The sequence below is a fragment of the Cyanistes caeruleus genome, chromosome 17, assembly GCF_971803275.1.
Source record: "Cyanistes caeruleus chromosome 17, bCyaCae1.hap1.1, whole genome shotgun sequence".
Lineage (NCBI taxonomy): Eukaryota > Metazoa > Chordata > Aves > Passeriformes > Paridae > Cyanistes > Cyanistes caeruleus.
In genome coordinates, this window is record NC_141717.1 from 13,495,862 (window position 1) to 13,520,949 (window position 25,088).

Genomic DNA, 25,088 nt, shown 5'->3' on the forward strand with positions numbered 1-25,088 from the left:
CACGGAGCTGAAGCTGAGGCAGAGCCTCAAACACTCAGGGAGTGCTCACAGCTCAGCTGCAGCATTCCCAGGGGAACAGGAGCTGGCCTCACCATCCTGCTGCCAGCTGCACTCCGGAGGCTGTGCTGGCTCTCTGTCCTGAGAGGGGAAGAGAGGGAGCCTCAGGAAAGACAGCAAACCACCAGGGATTGTTCTCAGCAAGGCACAGACCTGTGCTAGCAGAGCCTGACACTTACCTGCCCTTTACTGTAACCTCTCTGAGCACCAGGGTTACCACAGCCTCGCTCAAGATTTTCACCTGTGGGACAGAATTCCAGGCAGGTTCACACGTGGCTGATTGGAAAGTAAGGACAGAAAGTCCTCCAAGGCTGGGAGATGCATTTTGTTCTCAAATCTATCCCACCAGACCAGGCTTCCTCTGAACACTTGAGGGCAGAAGACCATTTGGGAGAGGGCATCTTGAGTAGAAAATGCTGACAAGGAGATGGGCACATCATCTTTGGACGACTCTGGGCCTCCCCAGAAAAGCAGAACTCAACACATTTGGGATTTGGGTGAAGTCAGACAGCTCTGGTCAGCAGCTGCTTTGCAGAAGTCAGACCTGGTATGCTACCAAGGAAAATTCTGCCACCCAGACATGTAGCTCCAGGAATTTGTAACTTGGCTTTTGGTACAGCTGTCTGATGCTTTTAAAAGTGCTCAGTAAATAAGGCAATATGAAAGTGATCCAGACCACTACTGATGCCTGAGGAAGTTCTGTGGAGCAGAGAAGCTGACTGAAATCACACTGTGAAAATACTTCATAACATCTCTAAAATTAGCATGAGCTCAAGGCATGGGGTATAAGGACAGAACTGGAACACTACATTCCCATCTACACTGCAAGACAGACTGCATATAAATCAGATCTGAGCCTCAACTTATTCACTGTAGGCACCATCTACCCTAGGACAAGGATTTCCAGATGAGCTGAGAACTTTCACCAAACCAATGGAAACAGCATCAGCAGGAACATAACATGGTCGAGGTGTTAATGACCTTAATTTGTTATTAAAAAATAAAAAAAAACCCCTTTAAATATCTGTGACTGCACATGTGTGACTATAAATGCCTATTTGTAACATAGAAAAGATGTGATGCACTTCAATTGAGCAACACATTTTTGTGCCTCTGAGCTGGCCTAGGCTTTCTACTTTGCCAAAAACAGACTGAAGCAAAGAATGATTTCCACCAAAACCACAAAGCACACTGCCAACGTACACAGGGGCCCTTGGGACAGACACCAGGGGACACAGGGGAAAGAGCATCAAGTCAGTTTCTCTTACCTTTAACTTCAGTAAAATAACAAAAACTATTCATATTAACCGCAAGGAAATACTCATCAGATTCCACAAGCCTTTGAGACAGGATTTTCAGATGCAAGCAACATCCAATAGATGTTTCCCCACTGCAAAGAACCAGCTTTTTTTATTTTGCAATTGCACCTGGTTGAAGTGATTGTACAGCATCCAGTGAGGAGCCGAGGATGGGAAACCCAGGCCAACAAGAAGCCGCTCCATAGGTTCACACTGACTTGTCCCTTCCATGCTGTGACAGTCACCACCACAAATTGGGAGGTTCCTCGGCCACTCTGCTTTTAAACAAGGTAATTTCATCCAAGTGCCGCATGGGGACATCTCTGATGACCTCTGTCAAGTCCTCGTGAAGCAGAGGGAAAATGACGACGTTTAATGCAGGGCGTTCTGCCTGGAAACTAAATCAGACACAGGTTATTAGCCAAGGAAAAATACCAATTCTCCAGTGCAAGGGAAGGGGATAGCCTGGGTATCGATCATGCGGGATGGGGGCAAGGAAGGGTTGTTCAGAGGCAAGAGGGGCAGCTGGAACTCCAGGTCTCCCACTCATCCCTCTCTATGTCAGCAGGGAGTTCAGGCTGGGTTTGCACCCCTTTGCAGTGAGTCTGCTAAGCTGGCACAAGCCCAAATTGCACCTAAAGTCGGGAGGGAGGAAGAAGTTTTGAGAAATTAATAAAAAATAAATCAAGACACGTAGGTATTCTTCGAGGATCAGAGATCCCAAGAGCTCTGCCCAAGCTGGGCAAGGTGCTCAGCGATAACAATTTAAACCACCTGCAAACCAGAGGCAAGTTGCAGAGCCATTAGGAAAATCAGGCCAGAGCAATGTCAGGCATTCCCTCGGGTCTGAGCCTGGGATTATCACTTCAGGCTGGGTTGTTCTGCATGCAGAGTCTACACTCTGCAATTAGAGCATAGGCAAGTTTAGAAAGCTCAGATGTGCAGATAAGCATTTAAGTGTGCTCACATTCACACACTGCAGCCTTCTTTTTAATCCAGGCAGCAGAGCAAAGGAAGAGATTTGCAAAAGTTAAAGCCATTAAACAATGTAGAAAGAACCGTACAGAAAAAGCCCAAGTGCCCATCAGCAAGTACTTTACATGACAGCAACCTGTGAGGAAGAGAAATGGTATTATTCAATACAGTTTAACAAGAGTTCAGTCTTTTAAAGCTTGTTGGGGAGGGTAAAACTGTAGCATAATTACTCTTAAGAGTTACACCTTAAAATGAAAAATATTTGTGTCTCTTAGTCCTGTTGCCACCAAGATGTTTCCTCTGAAGGGTGTGACAAGGAACAGTTCATTATCAGTCACAAGGAGGCAGAGTCACACTGGCTGCACCAGTCCCTGGAGGCTGAACCAGCTGTGTTGGGTCCAAAGAGAAGATCTCTGCTCGACAAACTCAGACAGGTGTATGTCTGGAGGATTCCCAGCTCATCTCTAGCTCTGAAATGGCCAGATTTCTGTCAAACAGTGAGGAAAGGCTGGAGATCCAGCTGCTAGAAACAGACATGAAAATCCCAGGTAGCAATACAGCCAGCTGAAGAAAGCTACACGAGAGACTGGCATTTCCTGGGAGACAAAAAAGGACATTCCCATCCACAAACCATTTGGAGTAGAGCTGCCAAAAACATAGCAGAGAAACTTCCACTCCCAGGCTAGCTGCTCAGTCTTAGTGGGTTGAATTAATTTGCCTGAACCTAAGTAGCTGCAGGAATAAGAATTTCCAGCAACAGAACTACCTGGGGCAATTTTATATCTCTCTGCATCACGGACCTGCCCTTCATGCCTCATGCCTAAGGCATGGCAGAAAAGGACACGGCTCCCCGAGTGGATCTGGGGACTTGTGTCAGAGCTGTGCTGCAGCTTCTTACTTCCACAGCACTGCCCTCAAGAAATCAACCAGCAAATAACTACTGATTTGGGAGGCAGCTGGTAAAGTCTGCAGTGAAATCACATGAAATACAGCCAAATGTCTCTTTGATAGTCCCTGCTCTGCCTTAGCTCTTCGTGTTTCTTATCCAACACCACAGTCCTGCAGAGAAAATCATGTTAATAGACCAAGTTTACTGAAGTTCAGCAAAGGAAGAAACTCTCATCTCCCCAAGGGGAAAAAACTGCTTCCTTCTTTGTATATAGACTCTCCCAAACCGGACCTGAGTGCTGCCTTCCCACCATGTACAAAATTGTAGTTTATAAGCAGTCTTTACATGTAGCTATAAAAACAAGAACCCAGACAAGTTTACATGATGAACTGCTACCGAGACAAGTGAAAAACTCCAATGCAGTAAGTGTCCCTCCTAAAGAGGCTGGGTTCATACCAGGGGTTTGAACTTGATCTTAAAATAAGAGGAAAAAAAAAGAAAGCTTTGTGATTTTCTCCAACCCCTCAACAGGAAACTGTATGTTACTGCAAACCTTGTAAATTCCATACCCCAGCAAGTTGACGCCGGAGAATTCTTTCCATGTACAATTTGCGTGATTTAAAGAAAAAAAAAATCAAATACACATGGTTCACTATTATTCTCAGTTAAATGTGCGTGCAAAGCCTCTCCTTTAACTGCCTGTTAAAAAACACCCTGATTTTAACGAGCAGCTGTCATAATGTTAAACTGGGATTAGCAGTTCCCAAAAGCAGCCTCCCTCTGCAATCTATGCTCCTTTAGTCCTTCCCCGGAAGGCAATTCCTTTCTTCATACACCTGTCCAGGTGGGCTAGATTAAGTGAGAGGCACTTAGAGCACTGCTTCGAAAGGCCCCAGGCATGGGGAGGAGATAACAAGAAGGGGAAGAGAGTGAGTTAATGAGTTGCAGAACAGCTCCTGTAATCTTCTTGAGGGTTCTTTCCTCATTCCACACCTGGATGGACTTCAAACTCTATCCACCTCTGCAAACGCATGGCTTGTAAAATTAAAACCCGAAGGACAGAGAAGGATGTTGACCCGGGGAGACAAAAGAGCTGCAGTTTCAGACATGAAGCCCTGCTTTTTTTGGTTTTGTTTTTTTTTTTTTTCAAGGGAAAAAAGCCAAGGATATGCTTGCCTGCTCTCCCCTACAAAACCTCCAGACTAAACTCATCATGATTAATTAAATGAAAGCAAGTTTTCTAGGCAACTGACTAGGAGCCCCTTCAAAACAGATCCTTTAATCAGAAACAACCACTGGGATAACAAAGAAAACACCTCCCTCCTACCCCCAATATATTTTCCAGCATAACCTCTGGTCCAACAGAATCAATACCAAACCAACAACCACCCAGCAGGAATTTCCACAAGGAGGTTTCTGAAGTGTCCTCATGTGGATGTGGACACAGAGAAGACCCAGCCTCAGCAGCTGATTGGAATCATCCACGGAGCTGGGAAATGAATGAAGCACATCCTTTGTCACAAATTCCTCCTGGCATCAGCAGAGGTACAGCATCTCTCTGTTCTTAGATCTTGAACTGGTGGTATGTGGATGAAAGGGTTAATGATTTGCTATTTGTCTCCAGAATTCTCCCAGAACAGGTGTGGACTGGACTCAGTAAGGTTATTTTCAAGTGAACAGCTTGGTAAATAGCCTAACACTACACTCTCAATTACTTCCAACCACTGTGGCAGGATCCAATATGTAGGTCAGGGACAAAGTCAAAAAGAAAAAGTCTAAAGCAAGGCTGCACTTTGATCAGATTTCCTCGATTTTAGCAAGACAAAAGAGTCCCTCCCTGGAATGCAGTTATCTCCTGGCAAACATTGACATGTCTCTCCAGAGAGGACAGTGAGTACCCAGGAGATTCCAGCTCCTGATAGATCCAAAGGGTAGCCCAAAGCCATGGGGAATCTCAGCAGCCAGCCTGGAAAGATGGATTATACCCCCCCTGCAACCCTCTGCACCACAGACCCTGGCAGGTGACAGCTCTCTGCATTAGGTGCTGCTCAAACCTTCTTTACTTGTAAGGAAAGGATAACGCAGTATTTGGGGCTGAAGGATGTTCTTCCCCTGGACATTTCCACAGAAAAGTAAAAGTCCTAAGCCAAATCAGACATTTCAGCACATCCCACTTCACAGAGGCTGGCAAGCAGGACCGAGGGCATGCAATGAGGGATAATTAAACACTGCCAACAAAAGCAGCACACAGCAGATGAAGTGAGGAAATAAAAATGTACCAGGAATGGATCAAGGGCAGATCTCTGACCTCCACAAACCAAGCTGAGCTTATGGAGAAAGAAGCTCTAGAGGAGAGGAAGGAAGGAAGGAAATGAGAAGTTTGATTTGGGGGAACAGAGCACACCAGGGACAGAGCAGACGTGGACTCTGGTTGGCACAACTCTCACAAATGCAAACCAGTCTCTGCTGCAGTCACACACCTCCCCTCTCTGTTTCCCCACAGGCTGATGAGATGTTTTTGGAGAGGCACAAGTTTGTCAAGAGCACAGGTTTCAGACCAACTCACTTTCTGCCCTGTATGCAGCTCTCTCACCTACACACACAAAGCCCTGTTAATCCTCTGCCAGGCACAGCCTGTTTTCACTGGAAGACTTGCTCACACCTAGAAGTTCAAGTGTGGCATCTGTCTTGAAAGCTTCAGCCAGCATACCTGAGCCAGCCTGGAAACTCCCTTCCTGAAGCATGGCACAGTGGAATGGAGGAAATGCCAGGACAAGCTGGAGCAGCTGGCAGCAGCATGACCCAACATACACATACACACACACACTTTTCTCATCTTCTCAGGGAAGGCCAGGCAAACACTTAAGATTTGTTCCACTGGCCGTGCCCTGACCTCAGAACCAGGGAGCTGCAAATCTCTCCTTGCTTACAGTGACTGCCAAAGAAGCTTCTGCAGAGCATCTTCCAAAGATTTGGCCTTGCCAAAGAAACTGCAGGTGGAATTCTCACAGGTCCCTTCCCCTGGGAGCAGGGAGAACCTCTGCCACCCACTCATCCCTCAGAAGCTTTTTAGGGGGACCAAAACTCTCCCCAGACTGACTCTAAAGCAGATCCACTCTCTAGTGCCATTCTCCCTTCCAGCCCTGCCAGAGTGCCAGTGCTAAGCAGACTTTATTTCCAAACCTCAGAAACAGACTTGAAAAGTTCCCAGGGAACGATGTTCAGATTCCTCTGGCTGCTTTTAACTCCACACAATGAGATATTTTTGCTATAAAGTGTTTTCCTTTAGGGGTATCTTCTATCCCTTCATGCCTACGTAGACAAACCAACATTCTCCCAAAGCTGCTGATTTTTCTATGCTAAGTCCCATCACTGCAGTCTCCAACCTGAGACCAAGGGGTGTAGACGGGACTCTGGAAATCACTCACACACATCACTGCCAACTCTCCCATTATCCTCAATGCAGCTTCCTCCTTTGCCACTGTGTTGAGCCACAGGGAAGGAGCAATAACACATCAGACTCATCCCGAGCCGAGGCAAATTACATCTCTCTGCTGTGGTTTCCCTGTAAGGCATGAATGGCACTCTGCTACTCCTTCTGTGAACTGAGGTTTGTATCAAACATGCCTACAGACTGAGGTTCCTACATTATTTTGCCAGCTGAACTCTGCATCACTCAAATGTGACCGGACAATTAAAGGGGGAGGGAATAAGAACCCAAAGAGCGATGCCAGAGCGCCCAGGACACGTCCTAGGGGAGTGCTCTGCCAGAGCAAGCTGAAAGTTATTTCCTAATCTCTTCCACAAATTAAAAAGCTACTGCAATAACTGCTCAATTAGATTTATTTTACTATGGAAATGCTTTAAAGCTGCAGTTAATGCTTCCGTTCAGCCTTTTACACCCTCATGAAGAGAAAGCACGACAGTGCTATTCCAATATTATTTCTCAGCCAAGAGAGAGAGGACAATCCTTGAAAGTTATTTCATGCAGAAACCAATCTGCCCACTGAGGAAGGTTTCAGAACTGAATTCCTTTCAAAACACATGAGCTGGCAGTTAGAACGAGGCATTTGGGTCAGCCAAAGGAATGCATTTAAAGAAGGGGGTTTGTGAGTACCCCCAAAAGAAGTTAAATTAATATGGCAAACTGGGGATGGTCCCATAAGCCCTGCTGGCTTGTAAAGTATTTAAACCCACCTATAAACAACATCCCTGGTAACAGCAAAGGTGTCTGGGCCACACCTCATGCATTCAACCTTCGTCAAGCCCGCCAAGGAATCCTTGGGCAACGCAAGCCGACAAGGATGCAGTTTGTTATTCAGTCTGTGACAGAATGATTCAGGGGTTTCCAAGAGCAGGAAATGAAACAGACAATGAAAGCTTGAGCAGGATGCTAATGATTCACTACACCAGCCTGGTGATACATTAAGTCCTCTGCAATCCCACTTGTGCGGGGCTGGAACCGTCGGCATGCTGGGGCTGGCAGGGTGGGATCAGCAGCCACGGCCAGCGGCTCTGGGACCTCAGCAGGAAAGCCAGCAGTGTACAGACAAGGACTTCTTCAAGGTCAGAAGGAAGAGAAGGTGCTGAGGGGATGCAAAACCAGCTTGAAAATCTTGAATAAGCCCTAGGTGCTCACAGCAGCTTTTTGCAGTGTCAGTAGGACTGCAGCAGTCGGGTGGGCAGCGTGGGAGTGATGCTGCAGGATTCGGCTGAATTCAAAGATGATCTTGCAATCATCTACTGCCCCCAGAACCCATTCCAACCCCTCTAAGAGTAAAAGGGGTCTCCAAAAGGGATTTTATGAGGCTGAGACCACAATGAGAATTCAGGCAAGCAGAATGTTGCAGGAATATCCAGGGTAAGGGGGAATACTTAGCCCTGAGGTGAGCAAAAATTCATCTGTGATAACTCAGTCCTGTGCTAAATGCCAGGAGAGGGACTGGCTCGCTCAGCACTTTGCAATACTCAATTTCAGCCCTGTGCTCCCACCTGGAAGCCCTGTTTCTGCAACTGAATCCCAGGAGGCTGCTTCATCCCTTCAGCAAGCTCACAGCTCTCACAGCCACAGCGGGCCTCTGGAATCAGCAGTTTAAGAAAAAGGGAAGATCCAGCCAAGAGTTTCACATTAAAAAAGGACAATAACAAGCACAGGGAAATTTAGGTAATGCTACAGAAGACTGAACAGGAAGATCTAATTTAGGCTGAAAGCTCTTCCTAGAAAGTGGCAGGAATCTTATGAAAGTCACTTCAAACCAAGCAGTGCTCATACCTGACACAGGCACAAGGCAGGGTAAGTTTGTGTTTCTCTTCCCCTGAGTCTGGATCCTCAGAACAGTGACACTGTCCTAAATGAGAAAAATTCTCTGCCCTTTCTAGCACTGGTTAACCCAAGAGTGACCTGAGTCACAGAATCACAGAATTGTTTAGGGTGGAAAAGCCCCCTAAGACCAAGCCCAACCATTCCCCAGCACCACCATGCTTACCACTCAACCATGTCCCCAAGTGCCACATCCTCATGGCTTTTAAATTCCTCCAAGGATGGAGACTCCACCCCTGCCCTGGGCAGCCTTTGCCAGTGCTTGAGAATCCTTTTGGTGAAGAAATTGTTCCTAATATCCAACCTAAAACTTCCCTGGCACACCTCGAGGCAATTTCCTCTTGTCCTGTCCCTTGTTCCTCAACAGCAGAGCCCAACATCCCTCTGGCTGCACCCTCCTGTCAGGGAGTTATGGAAAGACAGAAGGATCCCTTTGAGCCTCCTTTTCTCCAGGCTAAACACCTTCACCTCCCTCAACTTCTCCCCAGGGATTTGTGTTCCAGATACTTCCCTGGACCCACTCCAGCCCCTCAATGTCCTTCCTGAAGTGGTGAGCCCAGAACTGAACAGGATTCAAGGTGTGGCCTCACCAGTGCTGAGCTGCTCAGGTGCTTTTCAAAGCTATTTGCTGGAGAGACGTACCAATGTGGCTGGGGAACAGGAGCAGAGAGCTTAGGAGAGAACTGCCACGTCCCCACTCCGACCCCACAGCTCTGGGGGGATGCTGCTCCACAACCCCACACAGCCCCAGCCCTCTGCACCATCTCCCAACAGCTCCCAGACTCCAGGAATTTACAACAGCACTTTTGGGAGACATGAACAGCTGAACCCAACTGCCCACCGAACACCCCAAAACACACTCCAGGTGTACCATGGTTTTTCCCTTGGATTCCATTTCTGTAAATCACAGCTCACCTCTACATCTTGACACTTCTCCACTTCTTTATGAAGAATCCCTAATGATGCCGTGTTCTCAGATGTTTTTTGTTTTGCTTTGACTTTAAGATTTGTTTGTTTGTTTTTATTTTATTGTAGCTTCCTCAATCTTTTTCCAAGGTGTTTTTCCAAGGACTTTTAACTGGCTTATATTGTCTGGTGTTGTAGAGTCCTTGAAATCACTACAATGATAGGAGCTATCTAAACACTTCAGCTAAAACCGACAAAATTCTAAAGGCACACAGTGGAAAATAAGAATCTGTCCTTGAAGCCAAGGGGATATTTGCCAAAGCATTTCCCATCCCCTCTTCCAGCCTGTTTTCTGATGGCAAGGAAAGCACCAGGAAAGCAACTTCTCCTGCACATTTGTGAAGTGCCTGCTAACCACACCATGTAGCTGTGCAAGCCTGAAGTCATCCAGATTCCTTGCCCGCAGGATTTTTGGGGCAGAGACATACCGGCATATAAATACGATTATTTAGCATGCAGCCCGTTGGTAAATGGTGGAACCTTCCATGGGTCACAGCTCCATCTACTGACTCTTCCACAAAATAACACTGTGGAAAAGATTGGGAAAGCTCCTGGAAGGCTCATCCCCTTGGAGCTGCCTTTGGACACACGGGTTTGTGCAGGAATTTAGAAGTGATCTCAGCACAGCAGCTCAAAATGGCAAAGCAAATTTACCTTTTCTGCAAAGAAGTATCTTGGCCCAGCAGCAGCAGGTCTGGGGTCACGCCTGAACCTCCAACCACAGGGCCTCAAATTGTGGTATTTTAGTGTTTGTGGAATTAATGCTGCAGTGGTTTGAACAGAGGAGTTATTTAAACAGGGACAACACATGCTTGGAGCTGAGCACTCCAGCAAAGTTTGGGTTCGAGCATAAAATAGAAAACATTGTGTTCATTGGATCTGCTGCTATCTGAAGTGTGGCAGCAGCTGAGCACCATGTGATGGGGGGAAAAAAAAATGTCAATTTACACAGAAACTGAGACTAGACCAACGTCACATGTGAAACCTGAGGAAGATCAGGGAAGAGGACAGGGATCACTCAAGCCACATCTCCCACTCCAACCACTACGCCCTTCTTACGTGCAGAGTATCTCCCTGAACCATAAAGGAGCTCCCCCCTCCCATTCACACTGAAGGAAAAAGAATAAAGAAAAACACTGCAATGATTTATCTGCCCAGAGGGAAACAATCTTTACAGTCTTCTCTACGGCTCAGAGGAGACCTTGCCCTTGCAAGCCTCCTGTTTGCTGATGAGGCTCCAGATGAGCCCTGTTCTGCTTATTGTGTTTCATTGCAAAAGAGCCAGAACTGAATCAGAGGCTTTTAATGACTCAAATACACGAATTAGTTTGTCCCAAATAGCAGCAAACTTCAACCAGAAACTGCTCACCAGAGGGCTGGACACCACAGGGTCTGGTTCAAAGCTGTCACAAGACTAAGAGACATAAGAACAACCTCTCTTTTCAGGCCAGTGGAACTGAAATACATAACACTAACCTCCTTTTACAGTAAAAAGGGAGAGTTTGAGAAGCAGTTCAGGCTTTAAGCCATTGCTGTGGTGCAGCAGATTTAATTCCCAAGCTCCCATCACCACACCCTGTATATTCACCATTTTCCAGTATAATTCCACAGCTGAAACCAGGCTGTTCTCACCAAATACGTTCTTGCCTCTTCTGTTACCCAAACCTCCCTGTGCACCCACATTTGAAAAAGGACTGTCCTGCACTATATTGTATTTTCAAGCCTTTCTGGTACATGCCCAGCCCTGGGTCTTGCCCATTCACACTCACATTTCTTCTCTTTTTTAGAGATATTGGGAGAATGTGAATCACTTTGGCCCCATCTTGCTGTTCAAAACTATCTCTGAGCCTAAACAACACCTTCACCACAGCCCTAAAACAGGAACTCTGACCCTCAGTGGGACCTGAGGAATATGGATCAACTGCCCCAGCTCCAGAAAGAGAGCAAACAAAGGCTCAAGGTCCCTCCTTTCACCTCCTCCTTCCCACCCACTCCCCATATTTCACACAGCATCCACATAAATTTCAAACAAATGGGAAAAAAATAAGCATAAATCACCTCATTTCATTCTGGCACAAGGATAGATAACTTCCAACTTGCTGCCTGGTGTAAAACTTGGATTAAAGAGACACCAGCTGCACACTGAGAGGAAGCCATGCTGTGTGAATTGGAGCCTTACCCACAGGTTTAAGCTCACACACAGATTTTATTGCACATCTCTCTGCCTTAGAGTAGCAGACAAAATGCAGTCAAGAGCGAGTCAATTCCTGACCCCATCCCGAGGCACATTTGTGCAAGGATGAGAATGGAATCGCTGGAGAAGTCACGTGGTTAAAGACTCACTGATGGCTCGTGGAAGACTCCAGGCTTTGCTTACACATCATTTTCTGTATTTTGTTTCTTCCATTTTATTGCTAGAGACAGTTGCATGAGAACGGGATCTTTGTTGCTTAGGAGAGCATCTGCTCCCACTGCTTATCCTCCTCCTGAAGTCATAATCTTACGTGACATCAAAATCGTTTCCAGAGCCACCAATTACAATGTCACAGAGAATTATGACTTCAGGTGTAGAATTTGCAGTGGGAGCAGATGCTCTCTTCAGCAAAAAAACCCTCCAAAACCCAACCTTCAAAAAACCCTATTTTCATACAAGTGTCTCTATTAATAAAATATAAAAGAAGAAAATAAGTTTGACAGCCAGAACTGTAGCTAAATATAAAAATAGTTTTTAACATTTCCACTAGGCATCAGCTGCTCTTTAGAAAGTTCCCAGGGTTTAGATTATAAAGAGGTAGAGACTGTGGTGAGAATCAGTCCATGACAGAGAAAAAGAGGGAGACAAAACTGCAGAATGGTGTATTTCTGCCCAGCATGTGGACATTAAAATTTTGGGCAGCACTGCAACGGCACCTCAGAAGAGAGGGAAAATAAAAAAACCATGAACTGCAGGTTTCTGGTTCTTTCTAAGGACCCCCAAAGCACAGCTGAAATCAGCCCAGTAATGTTTTTACAGATATGAAGCCCTGTGTAAAACAAACTCAAAGAATCCTTGTCGCATCACAAGGAATTTACTCAGATGTTTCCAACAATCCCTATCCCAGAAGGACACAGAGGCTTTCAGCAACAATCTCAGGAGCAGTTTGGTAGGGAGCTAATATAGTCACAGCCTTCCCTGGATTTGATCCACGGAAACAAGCCAAGTGTAATAAGTTAGTTTGAAGCTGGAGGAAGGCTGGGGGGGAGGAGCACCTTTTAGGATGCACTAATAACGTCGTGCAATTTGAAATTTTTATTAGAGCTTAACAGGGCATAGCAACAGTAGGTGACAAAGAAAACAGACTGAAGGCGGGGAAATAGCCTTATAGAAAAAAAAGATAATAATGGAAAGTCTGCTGTATGGGAAATATTTTGTAAGATGACTGCCATTATTAGAAGATTTCCAAATGCCAAGCGTAATTAAAAGCTCTCTTTTCAAATGCAGTTCACGGCTCACACACAAACGTTTCCCACCACGTGAGCTTCAGAACGCTGCAAGGGGCCAAGCAAAATGCATTTAAGAACTGCCAAACGTGCAAAGGCAGTTTGTACCAATTCTCCCCCCTCACGCACCCTCCAAAGAAAAAAACCTTCACAACAACCCTTTAAAGGCTTTGAATTGCGCTGCCAGGGGATTATCAGTAAGTGACATTTACAAGTGATTAGAGGACAGAGAATTATCTTAGTCACTTGTGGGAAAGGAGGAAAGCTTCAAGGTCAAATCTCTCAGTACTTAAAATGTCGGCAGATGTTTTGTTTACACAAAAAGTGCCATTTGATTTATGATGGAGCTTTGCATCCAGAACTTCAACTCGGCCAGCGGAACTGCAGAGAACATGAGTGGGAATGGAATCAAAAATTCATATAATACCTTCAAACATTTCACTGATTCACTCTCATTAAAGTGAGAGGCTGGCTTATGTGCCAAACAGTTACACATTACCTATTAGCTCCTTGGAACAAGAGCTCCAAAGCCATATAAACCTTGGCAAGCAGGGAATGGAGATAAATCTCCAACAGCTTCAGAAATCCCACATCCACCCCTTTCCGCACTCACCTCCGGACAATGGACTGCTGGAGATTTTTGCAAACGGTAAGAGATTCTCCCATAAACATGTGGCACATGATGACCTCAAGGCAGTTGGCCATGAATGACATCACTGCATCAGACTGCAGAGTCCCGCTCCGGGAGACGATGCAAAGCCGCTGGAGAGAGGAGCAGTGACTCAGTGCCTGGAAGAACTGGGCGCCCGCACAGAAGTACGGCTGTTCCAGCCTGCAGGAATAAACAAAAACAACTCAATGGGCAATTCATGCCTGGGATGCTCTCAGACAAGAGGGAAAGACACCGCACATTCATGAGGGGACTGGTAAATGGATCAAGCAGTGCCTCTGACCCTACAGGACAAGAGCACAAATAGGCAGAATGGCCCTAAACTGCAGAATTCTGGCGCCCACAGGGAGTAACTCTGGCGTAACCCTGGTTTTGCAAGTTTCCAACAAAATATGATGGGTAAAACGAGCCTTGGGTCTGAGCAGCAGATCCATTCTGGTCTTAAAAGCACAGCTTGGCTTCTGTACCTGATACCCACCAAGCAGGTGGTGTGGATTTAGGGACCTTCTGCTCCAGTGTACAAACACTGCCCAAACTGGTCATATCTTCAGTTTACTGCCTGGGGAGAAGCAGGCATGAAAAATACACAGTGCACACAGGCTGATGCAGAGCTGGGGCCAACACAGTGACCACAACCAGCCCTGGCAAAGGATGAGAGCTACTGCTCTCCCACAGGAAGAACAACCATCATCGACCCAACGTTTACCTTAAACACCTGGCTCAGGGAAGACAGACAGGATGCTCTATCAGGATGATCCAGGAGGACAATAAAATGACACAGTGAAGCCACACCTGGCCAACAAGGGGTCTGTGCTTTAACCAGCAGAGTAAGTGGGCAGGTTCCTCACAGAATCCACATAAGTGGGTTTCCCTCACAGAAACCAGCCTGCAGGGAGCTGAACGTGCTTGAGGCCCGTGCCACCAGGAGAGTTCATCTGCTTAGTGCAGATTTACTACCAGGCTACAGAGCACTTGGGAATCTCAGTCATTGGGTCAGGAAAACCAAGAGCTCCAAGAAGGTTAATCCATTAGGTGATAACAAGCTGTCGGCCCCAACTTGATCTGGGTAATCTCTGCATAGACTTTGTAGTATGCAGGGGCATCTCAGCAACTTAATCCTGTTAATTGATAAATTCTGTTTCAGTCTCAGTCTGTGACTGCTATCAGGTAGCATTGCCTGAAGAGACCCTAAGAGCATATCTGCACTTTGGGTAATAAGTTAAAATTAAAATTAAGAGAATGGGAAGTCTCTTCAATTTTTCAGCGTCACTATTGGGGCACTGTAAATTTAGGACAAAAAGCACAGAATCTCCAGGATCCAGGTGAATCTCTGGGACACGGCAACCACGCCTGCAATGCTGCCCTGCACTCGTTAGATGGCAATGTTGCTTCGGAATAGCCCGTTAAACTTGTTCCTCGGCCTGGAAAACTGGGAAGGGAAAAAAGGGTGGAAACAGCAGGCAATTAGTCAAATCAAAAGGAAACTACGTTACCAGGAGGAAGTGCCAATTTCTAAAAACATCTTAAGCCAATACAAAACCTTAGACTTTACTCAGGGAAGAAGAGTGACAGCTTCCACCCAAATGTAGTACAAGGAGACAGCCCTGTTGAAGCCTTTATTCCAGGCTCCAAGCTGCCTTCCATCTCTATCGCTCTTGGCCTCCATTTCAAAGCCTCAGGAAGCTACAGGGCCTAGGATGAGCAAAGCAACACTGCACACCCAAACCTCCTTCCCTAGCCCTCAGTTCCTCCATGGCAATTTACTCTCCTCAAGGTTAAAGACACATTCACACAACCCAAGACCTTGAGCAACCAAACTCCCAACAGCTGCCACCCCTTGGATGAGAGACCAGCACACTCCTGTTATAAATGGGAAGTTGTGGAAAATGAAAACCCTCCTGAGGTGCTTTAGCCCCTCTGATTCCCCTAACTATTACAATGGGTCAGGGACAGGCACACAAGCACCAGTATCAGGTGATGAGCAGTAATTTCAGCCACAGTAACAGAACTGTGACCTTGCTGTCTCCCATCTTTCTGAAGTGATAACATTTGTGTTCATATGGACTAGTGCAAGGAAACCATCACAGTCTCCTTTCACAAGCACATCTGGGCTACCATGAAGCTTCTTTGTGCACTCTTTAGGATCAGACCCTTGGTAGGATCCTTTAAATTCTACCAGGAGAAGAGCACCAACAGGACAAACCAAATCTGCAATGTTTTCAGCACATTATAAAGAAATGAAATAAAAAAAATAAAGAGGTGAGACTTTCATACCAATCCAAGGCAGACAAATATCTCATTGGGAAACCCAAAGAAAACTCTACATTATCTAGACAGTGTAGGAGTCCTTTCCTTCCTGGAAATTTAAGAGGTGTGCATGTACACAAAGCCAGAAAGTCAGCAAAGGCAAGTAGCATTTAACCTGCCCTGACAAGCTGCTAGCTCCCAAATAAGCAGGATGCACTCTTCCTTATCTAAAAGGAAAGCAGTCACAGCAATTTTTGCTCCTAAAACACTGGTTAAAGGGCATATCCTGAGCCCTCAAGGACAGCATGCAATGCCTTCTCATTCTCCACAAGTCAGGAAGGAAAATACCCAATTTTCAAGCCATTGCAGCTACTCTGGACCGGAACACTTTTAATAGTGGCCACAATAAACCACACATCACATTTCTGGAGATCCACAAACAAAATGGGAGATGTTCAAGGGCAGCCCCTCACCTGAGATCCCTCAAACACTTGCAGTGTTTCAGCATGTCCATGAGAGCAGACATATAGACCACCTTGCCCATCATGCCCAGGTTGGCCAAGGAAAGAGTCCGCAGGTGCTGGCACTGCAGCCCGATGTTGACGAGCCCAGAGCCTGTGAGAATATTTGGCAGCTGTGCTAAGGTGAGGCTCTGCAGATAAGTCAATTGGCTAATGGCAGCCACCTCTGAATCCCCCACGCTCTGTGCCCGGACACAGGGAGGCAACGAGTTCCGAATTGCGGGCTCGTTGCGGGGCATGGCAGAGGAGAAACTGGACCCAATTATCTCCAAGGTTTCCAAAAATCGGAGGCTTCCCATCAGAGCCCAAAACACTGAAGACTCGATCTTCTGATTTGCCTGATCCCCTAAGTTCCTTGGATATGTCTGTATCCCAATCCGAACTTTCCTTCCGAATGTTTGGGGAACCAAATTAGGTGTGGTGGGAGGCTTCTCTGCGCTTGCAGCAACATCTGTGATGGAGCAAACTGGTAGTGCTAATGAAAGTAGGTGCTTTAGTCTGGACAGGAGCTGGCACAGGTGGTTCCCTATGCTTTCAGAGCTGTGATGGTGAGCTGCAGAGAGGTTCAGGTGTCTCAGGTTGCAGCAAGACACTACCAGGCTTTCCAAAATGCTGCTGTCAATGTCATCTTCTGCTTTCCGAAACAAGGAATCCGGGGCCAGGCAGTGAACGCAGCCACTGAGATTCAAACTGGTCAGGCTTTTAAGATCCTTCCCACCATTAATGACCCTCTGGATCAGGTGCCCACCAGATAAGGTGCATCGGCTAAAGCTGAAGTAGAAAGGGTTGTTGAACTTCAAGTGTTGCAGGAGCCCAGAGCCGTTAATCCAGGCTTTGGGCAGTTGTAAAGCATCCAGACGTACGTTTCTGGCCATGGAGTCCAGGAGGTTTTTGGTGGCTCCCGTCTCTGCAAAGCTGCCGGGGGCAGAGATGAGGAAGGCATGGAGGTTCTCAGGTGTCCGATCACTCAGTACTGCCAAGTACAGCCTCACCACCTCCTGGTTGACGTAGCCAGGAGCCAGCCTGGCGTAAAAGATGCGGAGGTTCTGGTAATGGGGCACATTGCTCTCGCCCACCATCAGCTGCCCAGAGAGCATAAACCCCTCCCGTGAGCGATCGAGGATCTCAAAGTAAAGCAGCAGTTTCTCAAGGCTGGTGCAGCACGGAACAACACCGTATGAGGGTGTGTAAAGCGTTTGCTTCAGCTCCGAGACGCGGCTGAGGGTGGCTTTGCACTCACTGCTCAGCTGGCTGGCATCAAACCCCGGGTTCACGTCGATGGCCAGGGAGCGCAGGTGCTGGAGCGTGGAGAGCATTTTGGAGAGCCGCAGAGAGGTGACGTGGCACCCAGACAGGTTCAGCTTGACCAGGTTCTTGCACCGTGTTACGTGGTCAATAGTGGAGCTGGGCAGCCAGTAGCACCCGGCCATATTCAGCTGGTAGATCTCCTTTCCAATGTCCCTCATCAGCTGCTTCACTTTGTCTTTGTTTACCTGCACCCAGACAAAACCACATTCAGTGAGAGATACGGCAATGGTGGGCACTGACTCAGTTTCCCAGCTGGAGATGGGGATAAGAGTGGCTGGCACTTGGATTATATGGCAAAGGTTTGGGGAGGGCAGCACAGCCTAAGAATTATCACACTGCTGGCAGCTCAGTCTGCCATGCCTTGGCCTTTTAGGATTACACTTCCTTTTGCTTCTGCAGCTCTGCATTACAGACAGTTCAGCAGCTGAGAGTGGAAGGGAAAACCACCTCCATTTTCTAGAGCAAAGCTATTTCAGCAGAACTGACTATGTGCAGAAACTCAAATTGAAAGAAGAATGTTTCCATTCTTCTGCATTCACTTTCCTCTTTTGGAAATGAGCATAGCGGGCTTTCCCCTGCCTGCACTGGCTGATACAGTTCCCATTGAATATATCATCCTTTCTTCCCAAGCTTTATTTTCGTTATAATATGCACACAGTTTCTGGCTTTGCTGACTGCATGCCTGACAGCAACACACACAAGATTTTTTTTGCACAACAACATGGAAAACGTATTTTGAAAAAATGGTAACTTTACACAACCACAGTTACAAACAGAAGATCATGTTTACTTTCATTTTAGCTTCAAGAATTATAGAGAAGTTACGTTTCCACTGACAGTATTTTATATAACTAAGGGAGCACACAGCTGTTCTAACAAAGCATCCTGGAAAATAAATGCTCTTAGAAAACAGCTTATTGTGTATTTGATTTCAGAGCTCAGGAGCAGTCTATTTATGCATACACATTGAAAAGTTCTACTTCTTGGCATTGTTTTCCGGCAGTCAGATTTGTCTTCACAGCTAACAGAAGAAGCAGAACCCACCTTATAGTCCTTCTGAAGCAGAACTGTGTGTGTTAGACTCTTGTCAAGGCAAAGTGTTGCGAGTTTCCTGCAGGTTCTCCTGACATTCAGGACCAGGTCTGTGCAAGGGACGTAGCTGAGGATGTGCAGAAGGATCTCATCTGAAAACTCCATCAAGTTGACTCCATTGCTTTCCTCCTCACTCTCCTCGCTAACAACCTCCTGGTGGAAAAAAACAAACAAACAAAACCCCAAAAAACAGAGGAAAAAGAAAAGGAGAATATGGAGGTACTGCAAAACTTCACACAAAACCATGATACTTTCACTTGGTCTTTCACCACTGGCTAACATTTCCATTCGTTCTACTTACTTTGCAACTGGAAAACTGACTGTCCATGATCCTCTCCTAAATATATCACAGCAATCTCTTTCTACATCCTTCCTCCAAGCGCCACCCGTTCCAATAACCTTAAGAGTTATATAACCATGCATATATACATATATATACAGCTATATATATCTGTTTACACATACAGACACACACCAACACTGCAGTCCAACATCACCCACAGCTCTTGTGCAACACACTCACACTTTAACGGCGAAACCAGAGCCCAAACCGGCACTAACGCCAGGGCAGCTCCTAAGGGGAAGCGGGGCTGCTCCACCTCACAGCCCCCTGAGCCCCCCGGAGACACCCTGCGACCCCGATTCCGCCGCCCGGGCCCCGCCGCCGAGCACCCTCCCTGCCCCCGAGCCCGGCTCCCGCCCTGAGGGCTCCGGTTCCCGCAGCAGCTCCGTTACCGGCGCCCCGAAGGGCCGGTGCGGAGGGAAAGCGGGGGGCGAGCTGAGCCCCACAAGCCCCGACTCACCTCTCCGCAGCGGAACATGGCGGCAGCCGCGCGGTCCCGCCGCAGCCGCCACCGCCTCGCCGGGCCCCGCTCGCAGCGGCCGCGTCCCGGGCTCGCTCCCGCCGGCCCGGCCGCCTCACGGCTCTTCCGGCGCGGCCATGACCCGGTTCCGCGGCAGCGCCCGCCCCGCGCCGCCATTTTGAGCGCGGCGCGGCCGCGGCGCGGCGCCATCTTGAGGGCGGCGCCGCCATGGTGGGAGTGGCGGGTCCATGGAGTCAGAAAACGCCGGGATCCTTCACGTTGGAAAAGAGCTCTGAGCTCGTCGAGTCTAAGCTTTGACGGAACACCACCGTGTCAGCCAGACCACAGCACTGAGTGTCCTGTCCAGGCTTTCCTTGAACACCTCCAGGGGCGATGACTCCACCACCCACCTGGGCATCCCCTTCCAATACCTGACAACCTTTTCTGTGAAGAAATTTCTCCTGATGTCCAGCCTGACCCTCCCCTGGCACAGCTCAGCACCATTTCCTCTCATCCTGTCTGCTGTTCCCTGGGAGCAGAGCCCGACCCCCATCTCACTACATCCTCCTGTCTGGAAGTTAAGTGCAGAGCCAGCAGGTCCCCCCAATCCTCCTTTTCTCCAGGCTGAGCCCCCCCAGCTCCCTCAGCTGCTCCTGGTGCTCAAGACCCTTCCTCTGCCCCACTCCCTTCTCTGGACACACTCCAGCACCTCAATGGCCTTCTTGGATTGAGGGACCTGGAACTGGACACAGCACTTGAGGTGTGGCTTCTTCAGCTGTGAATAGAGGGGCAGAGTCACTGCCCTGGTCCTGCTGGTCACACTACAGAACACTGGAATGGTTTGGATTGCACCTTAAAAGATCATCTCATTCCATCCCGTTTCCACAGGCAGGGGCACCTTCCGTTATCCCAGGTAGCTCCAAGTCCCGTCCAACCTGGCTTTGGACATTTCCAGGCATGGAGCAGCCACAGCTTCTATGGGCAACCTGTGCCAGGGCCTCACAACCCTCATGGGGAAGAATTTTTTCCCAGTATCACCATCCTACCCTTCACTGATATACAGAGGGCCATGCAGAATCAGCCAGGGCTGCTGTGACTACTGCTGTGACCACAGCCATTGGTCCAAGGAGAGCAGCTGGCTCCAGCAGTGTGGCTCCACACAGCTCCTATCCAAAATCTCAAGTACAGACAGGACCAGAGCCCTGGAATTTCCAGTTATGTGTATGCTTCAGGAATTTTGTTCATAGAAAATGTGTTTTAAAGATGACCCATAAAGGAAGATGAATAAGTTGCTATTTTCTTCCTGCTTGATTGTTGCCATTTAAGGCCGTGAATTACATTAAGGGTAAATTGGGGGTTTCACTTAGAAATAGCAAGTGCCTCAAGTCTTGATTATGTATTTTGCTTCTAGGCTTGTGAGAGAGCTCTGGAGTCAAAGACGAAAACCATTTTTAACTCTTAGATGAGGGAGAACCACTGTAGAGGATCTGTACCTGCTTTGTTTGTCATGTGTTTCACTTAAATAAAAGGTAATCACAAATTAAATCCGGAGGCCTTTCAGTCAAGACTGACTCGTTTGACATCTGGGAAAAATACCAACCTACCATATTTGCAGTCACCAGGGAAGGCAGAGACCAGGGTGGAGGAGACCTGCATTTCCAATGCAAATGATAAATAAAACCATCAGTGAGTCCCAAAGGCAGAGGGAAGGCCCTGCCCAGAGAGCAGGGTGGCTGGAGCAGCTGGTGCTTAGAGTAGCCACGGGCTCCCTCCAGCCCTGCGGCATACAGGGACCAGAAAGCAGCTGACAACCCCAAATAAGTACTGGGAACAGAGGATGGTGTAAGGGGTTCCTGAGGAGAAACAAGGCTTTGTAAGAGGAGCTGCATTTGGACTTGTGATCCACCAAATAAATGAGCAGTGTGTTGGTGCAGATCAGACACAGAGGTTGAACATGAGGCAGAAGTGGGCAGTAAAGGAGGAAGGGATTGAACATCTACACTGAACTCTGGCACTTCTCTTCATGGCCCTGTGAGGCTAGACTGTGATAGAGGAAACCCTCCTCGCTGTTCCTCACTTCAGGAATGCTTTTCATGTGGGTAGACTTTGGTCATCTTACAATCAATACACGTTTTCCTAGCCCAAACAAAGCAGGCACATATCATGCTGTCCCAGTCCAGACAGGCAAACAAATTAATATCACTATCAAGATATTTTACTCTGTATAAAACAAAATATCTCAACATTCAAGGGCAGTGTGTCCTGGGGATTTTATGTTTTTTCCTCTGGAATGTCTTGCCTCAGTTCTCTCCTCTGATTCTTTTAAAGACTGACACAGCCTAAACAACTTTTTGTCAGCCCAACTGGGCTGCAGCAGCCACAGCACTTGGTGTGCTTGGGTAGATTGTTAGCTCCACTGCTGGAAGTGATTCTCAATCCCTGATATGGTTTAATACTGTAAGGCCTGCTAAAGTGGATTATAGATGAGTATAATGCAAGTCAGGACAGGCTCCAGGTCAGCAGTCCTGCAAACAACCTCAGAGACCAAGACTGTTCCTGCCCTAAGCACAGCCAACACCACACACCCGTCCCTGAATGAGTACCTTGCAATGGCCATTTTCTAAAGCTGGTGCTTTGCATCCTCCAAGGGGACTTGTGCAAGGAGGCCAGTTTAGTTCGAATGCTCTGAGATTCCCTGGGATTTTTGCACACAGCCAGCTGGCACCTCTCCTGGAGGAGCACATGCTCACTAATGAGAGAACAGGACCCTCCCCACCCAGAGACCGTTTCTGGTCAACTGTCCCTGACACAGCTGAGAGACAATGAGGCCCTTCAGGGCTAAATCCCGAGAGCTGCAACCATCTCCTTTGCCAAGGACATCACTAATTCCCGGCGGTGGCTTGATTCCATAAGCAGCTCAGTGAGGTGACTTTCCAGGTCATCAGCTAATTGCAGGTGAAGTGCCAGCGACTGTCTCCAGCAGGACGGAAAGTTGGGAACTCTGAGGGAAGAAAGGGTATAAAACATGTTTGCTCAGCTTCCTTGAACTGAGCCATCTCTCCTGGGGCAGCTACGGGGAGGTAGGAAAGGGCTGGGTGACTTGGAAGGATCTAGAGCCGAGTCTCGCCGTCTCTGCAGCCTGAGGTATCCTGGAACATCACCATGGCTAAGCCAGACAGGGGGACATGCTCAGCCTGGCCCATGGGTGAACATATTAAAGCTCCTGGTCTCCCCACAGCCCCTGGCTATTGGTGTGCTGGAGGAGATGGCCAGAGCACTGATTATTCCCTACACAACTTCATTGAGTCTAAAAAACCCAGGACATGTCTCCTCTACTGCCTTCCCTGAAAGGCCTCTCAGCATTTCCTCACCTCTGTGAAACAGTGAGGGGTGAATTGAGCTGTCTGAAACTCCATAGCAGAAAAACTGTGGTGAAAAAGTCCCCTCTCTTCCAGCACTTGACATTCCTGACAGAAAACCACTCTGGTTCCCTGTTCTCGTGCTCACTGGAGCTCGGAGCAGTGAGTAATCCTTGCAGTTGTCCCTGCCCGGCACCACATTCTTTTCTCCAGCATGTAATGGCCCAGAGGAGGGATAAATGGAGCCTTGCTGGAGCAGCCTGCAGAGTGGCTGTGCACACCATGGCCTCATGATGAAGAGACATCAGGAAGGGCTGTGGAAGGCTCAGCCTCAGTGTATTAAAGGGCTGGTTACCCAAAACAGCAAGTGAAACGAGAAGAAAGGAGAAAAAGCCCACCTCAGTTGGCTCTGGAGCATGAAAATCATCCCAGCTGCTCTGTGCCCAGCAGCTCTGCACCAGTCTCCCTGTCTTCACACCTCTGCCCACCTGAGCTGCCCTCAGCCCCTGGCATTTTGCTGCTCACTGGTTTCTCACCACCACCGGTTTCTTCTGTTCTTTGTGTCTCAGCACATTTTCCTACAGCAATCAGTGACCATTTCAGAAAAGGCTGAAGAAAGGCACCCCATTTTCCTATTGCTGTCATCTTTTCTTGGCTGCTGGCCTTTTTCCTACCCTGTTCCCACCAGCTCCCTCCCCAGGAGCTGCTATTGCCTCCTCCTCACACCATTTCCCCAAGACCTCAGGTTATAAGCCGAGTTTGGGCCTCGCTCCAACCTGTTTCACCTCCTCTCTTGCAAACTGGTGCTTCCAGTACTCATCAGCTCAGCCCAGAGTCTGCACCTCCAGCCCTGCCAGGCTCCCACTGCACCCAGGAGGGAGCCTGGGGAGATGAGGGGCAGAAACCAGCAGGTCTACCCTGAGTACAGTACAATGCCAGAGCAGGAACAGGCCAGACAGAGGATTAAAGAGGAACTAGAGCCTGTTCCCTGCCTTTCATCTGCTTCAAGCATGACACAATCACAGCTATTAGCTCTTCAAAGGCAGGCAAGGCTGGCACAGCCTTGGGAAGCTTCACTTCTGAAAACGCTCCCAGGTCTGGTCTCCCTGAGCTAGCAAGAGTGTTACCTGGCTTGGCTTTTCCTGGTTCTTGACCCAGTAGCCTCAATCCTCTCTGTCTCCATTCCACAAATGTGACTCCAGCTCTGGGGGCTTGTGGACATTGCTGTACCCAGCAGGGTCTCAACTTTGTAAGGGTCACCCCCTGTTCTTTTCCACAAAACCAGAGAAGCTGATCAAACAAGGCTGAAGGTTTGGAAGCTCAAAGGATGGGTAGAGACAGTGAGGCCAAAGTAAGCCCTTCCTGGCAAAGGCTGAGCTGGAGGCAGGTACTTGGATTGGAAACCTAAGCTTCCTCCTTCCTTCCTGCACCCTTTTTCCCAGCCCCACCCATGCAGCACCCCAGTAGCCCTGCTCTCTGAAGTCAGTTTTTTCCACTTCACAGGACTTTCTCTCTTGCTTTCACCTGAAAGCTGCTCCACCCAGCCACCACACTGTCAGGGCATGAGTCTCCCTGCCTGAACCCAGCCTTCCTCCCAAGGCACACTGGGAGCAGGACAGGCAAGCTTTGATACCTGGAGCAAGGACACTGCCCCATGCAGAGCTGCACACTACTCAAAGGAACCTTGGTGGAGGAAGGAGGCAGCTGCTTTGGTTTGGTTATGGCACAAGCACACCCTGCTTGCTTCCATCAGTCCAGCACGAGACAGAACACTGAGGGAGACACATACAGAACATTTGGGAAGGTGCAGCTGGATGAATCCCCCATTCAGCCCAGAGCCTCCAGCAGCTCCCTGTTGCACACACTGGCAGTATCTGGAGAACTCCAGCCCAAGGCAACCTTAGAGACCCACATGCTTGGCAGGCCCAGCTCTACCCCTCCCCATATCACCCAGAGCCATCTGCCTTGTGCCCCACAGCACCAGCACCCCCCAGCCTGATAGCAGAGCTGTGCAGCCTGGCAGGCTGAGATGAGAGCAGGGAGCAACTGTCAAAAAATGGCATGAAAAGGAAAGAAAATCAACAACCAACACCAGTCAAGCCT

At 48.1% G+C, this 25,088-nt stretch overlaps 1 protein-coding gene across 7 annotated transcripts; it reads right to left on the bottom strand.

Annotated features, from left to right (window-relative positions):
• Positions 1-1,439: 1,439 nt before the first annotated feature.
• On the bottom strand, positions 1,440-25,042 carry FBXL18 (F-box and leucine rich repeat protein 18). Of its 7 annotated transcripts, none has more exons than XM_086853942.1 (6): positions 19,559-19,632; positions 19,125-19,222; positions 18,776-18,976; positions 16,376-17,916; positions 13,599-13,817; positions 1,440-1,753 (listed from the first exon to the last, which is right to left on the bottom strand). In XM_086853942.1, the coding sequence occupies exons 2-6, from the start codon at positions 19,149-19,151 to the stop codon at positions 1,597-1,599; spliced, it is 2,145 nt and encodes a 714-aa protein (XP_086710068.1). In that variant the 5' UTR covers positions 19,152-19,222; positions 19,559-19,632; the 3' UTR covers positions 1,440-1,596. The 7 variants fall into 7 exon arrangements, with proteins under 7 accessions (XP_086710068.1, XP_086710067.1, XP_023792611.1 ...); XM_086853941.1 differs by having other exon boundaries at positions 19,347-19,559; XM_023936843.2 differs by lacking the exon at positions 19,559-19,632 and adding an exon at positions 19,299-19,370.
• Between the last annotated feature and the right edge of the window lie 46 nt (positions 25,043-25,088).

Excerpts from the sequence above, each read along its gene's own strand:
- FBXL18 (XM_086853938.1), bottom strand. The coding sequence starts at position 19,836 with ATGGCGCCGCGCCGCGGCCGCGCCGCGCTCAAAATGGCGGCGCGGGGC. Across the intron at positions 17,917-18,775 it reads TGCTTCAGAAGGACTATAAG|GTAAACAAAGACAAAGTGAA; the intron begins GTGGGTTCTGCT and ends GTCTGGGTGCAG. Across the intron at positions 13,818-16,375 it reads AAGTGTTTGAGGGATCTCAG|GCTGGAACAGCCGTACTTCT; the intron begins GTGAGGGGCTGC and ends TTATTCCTGCAG.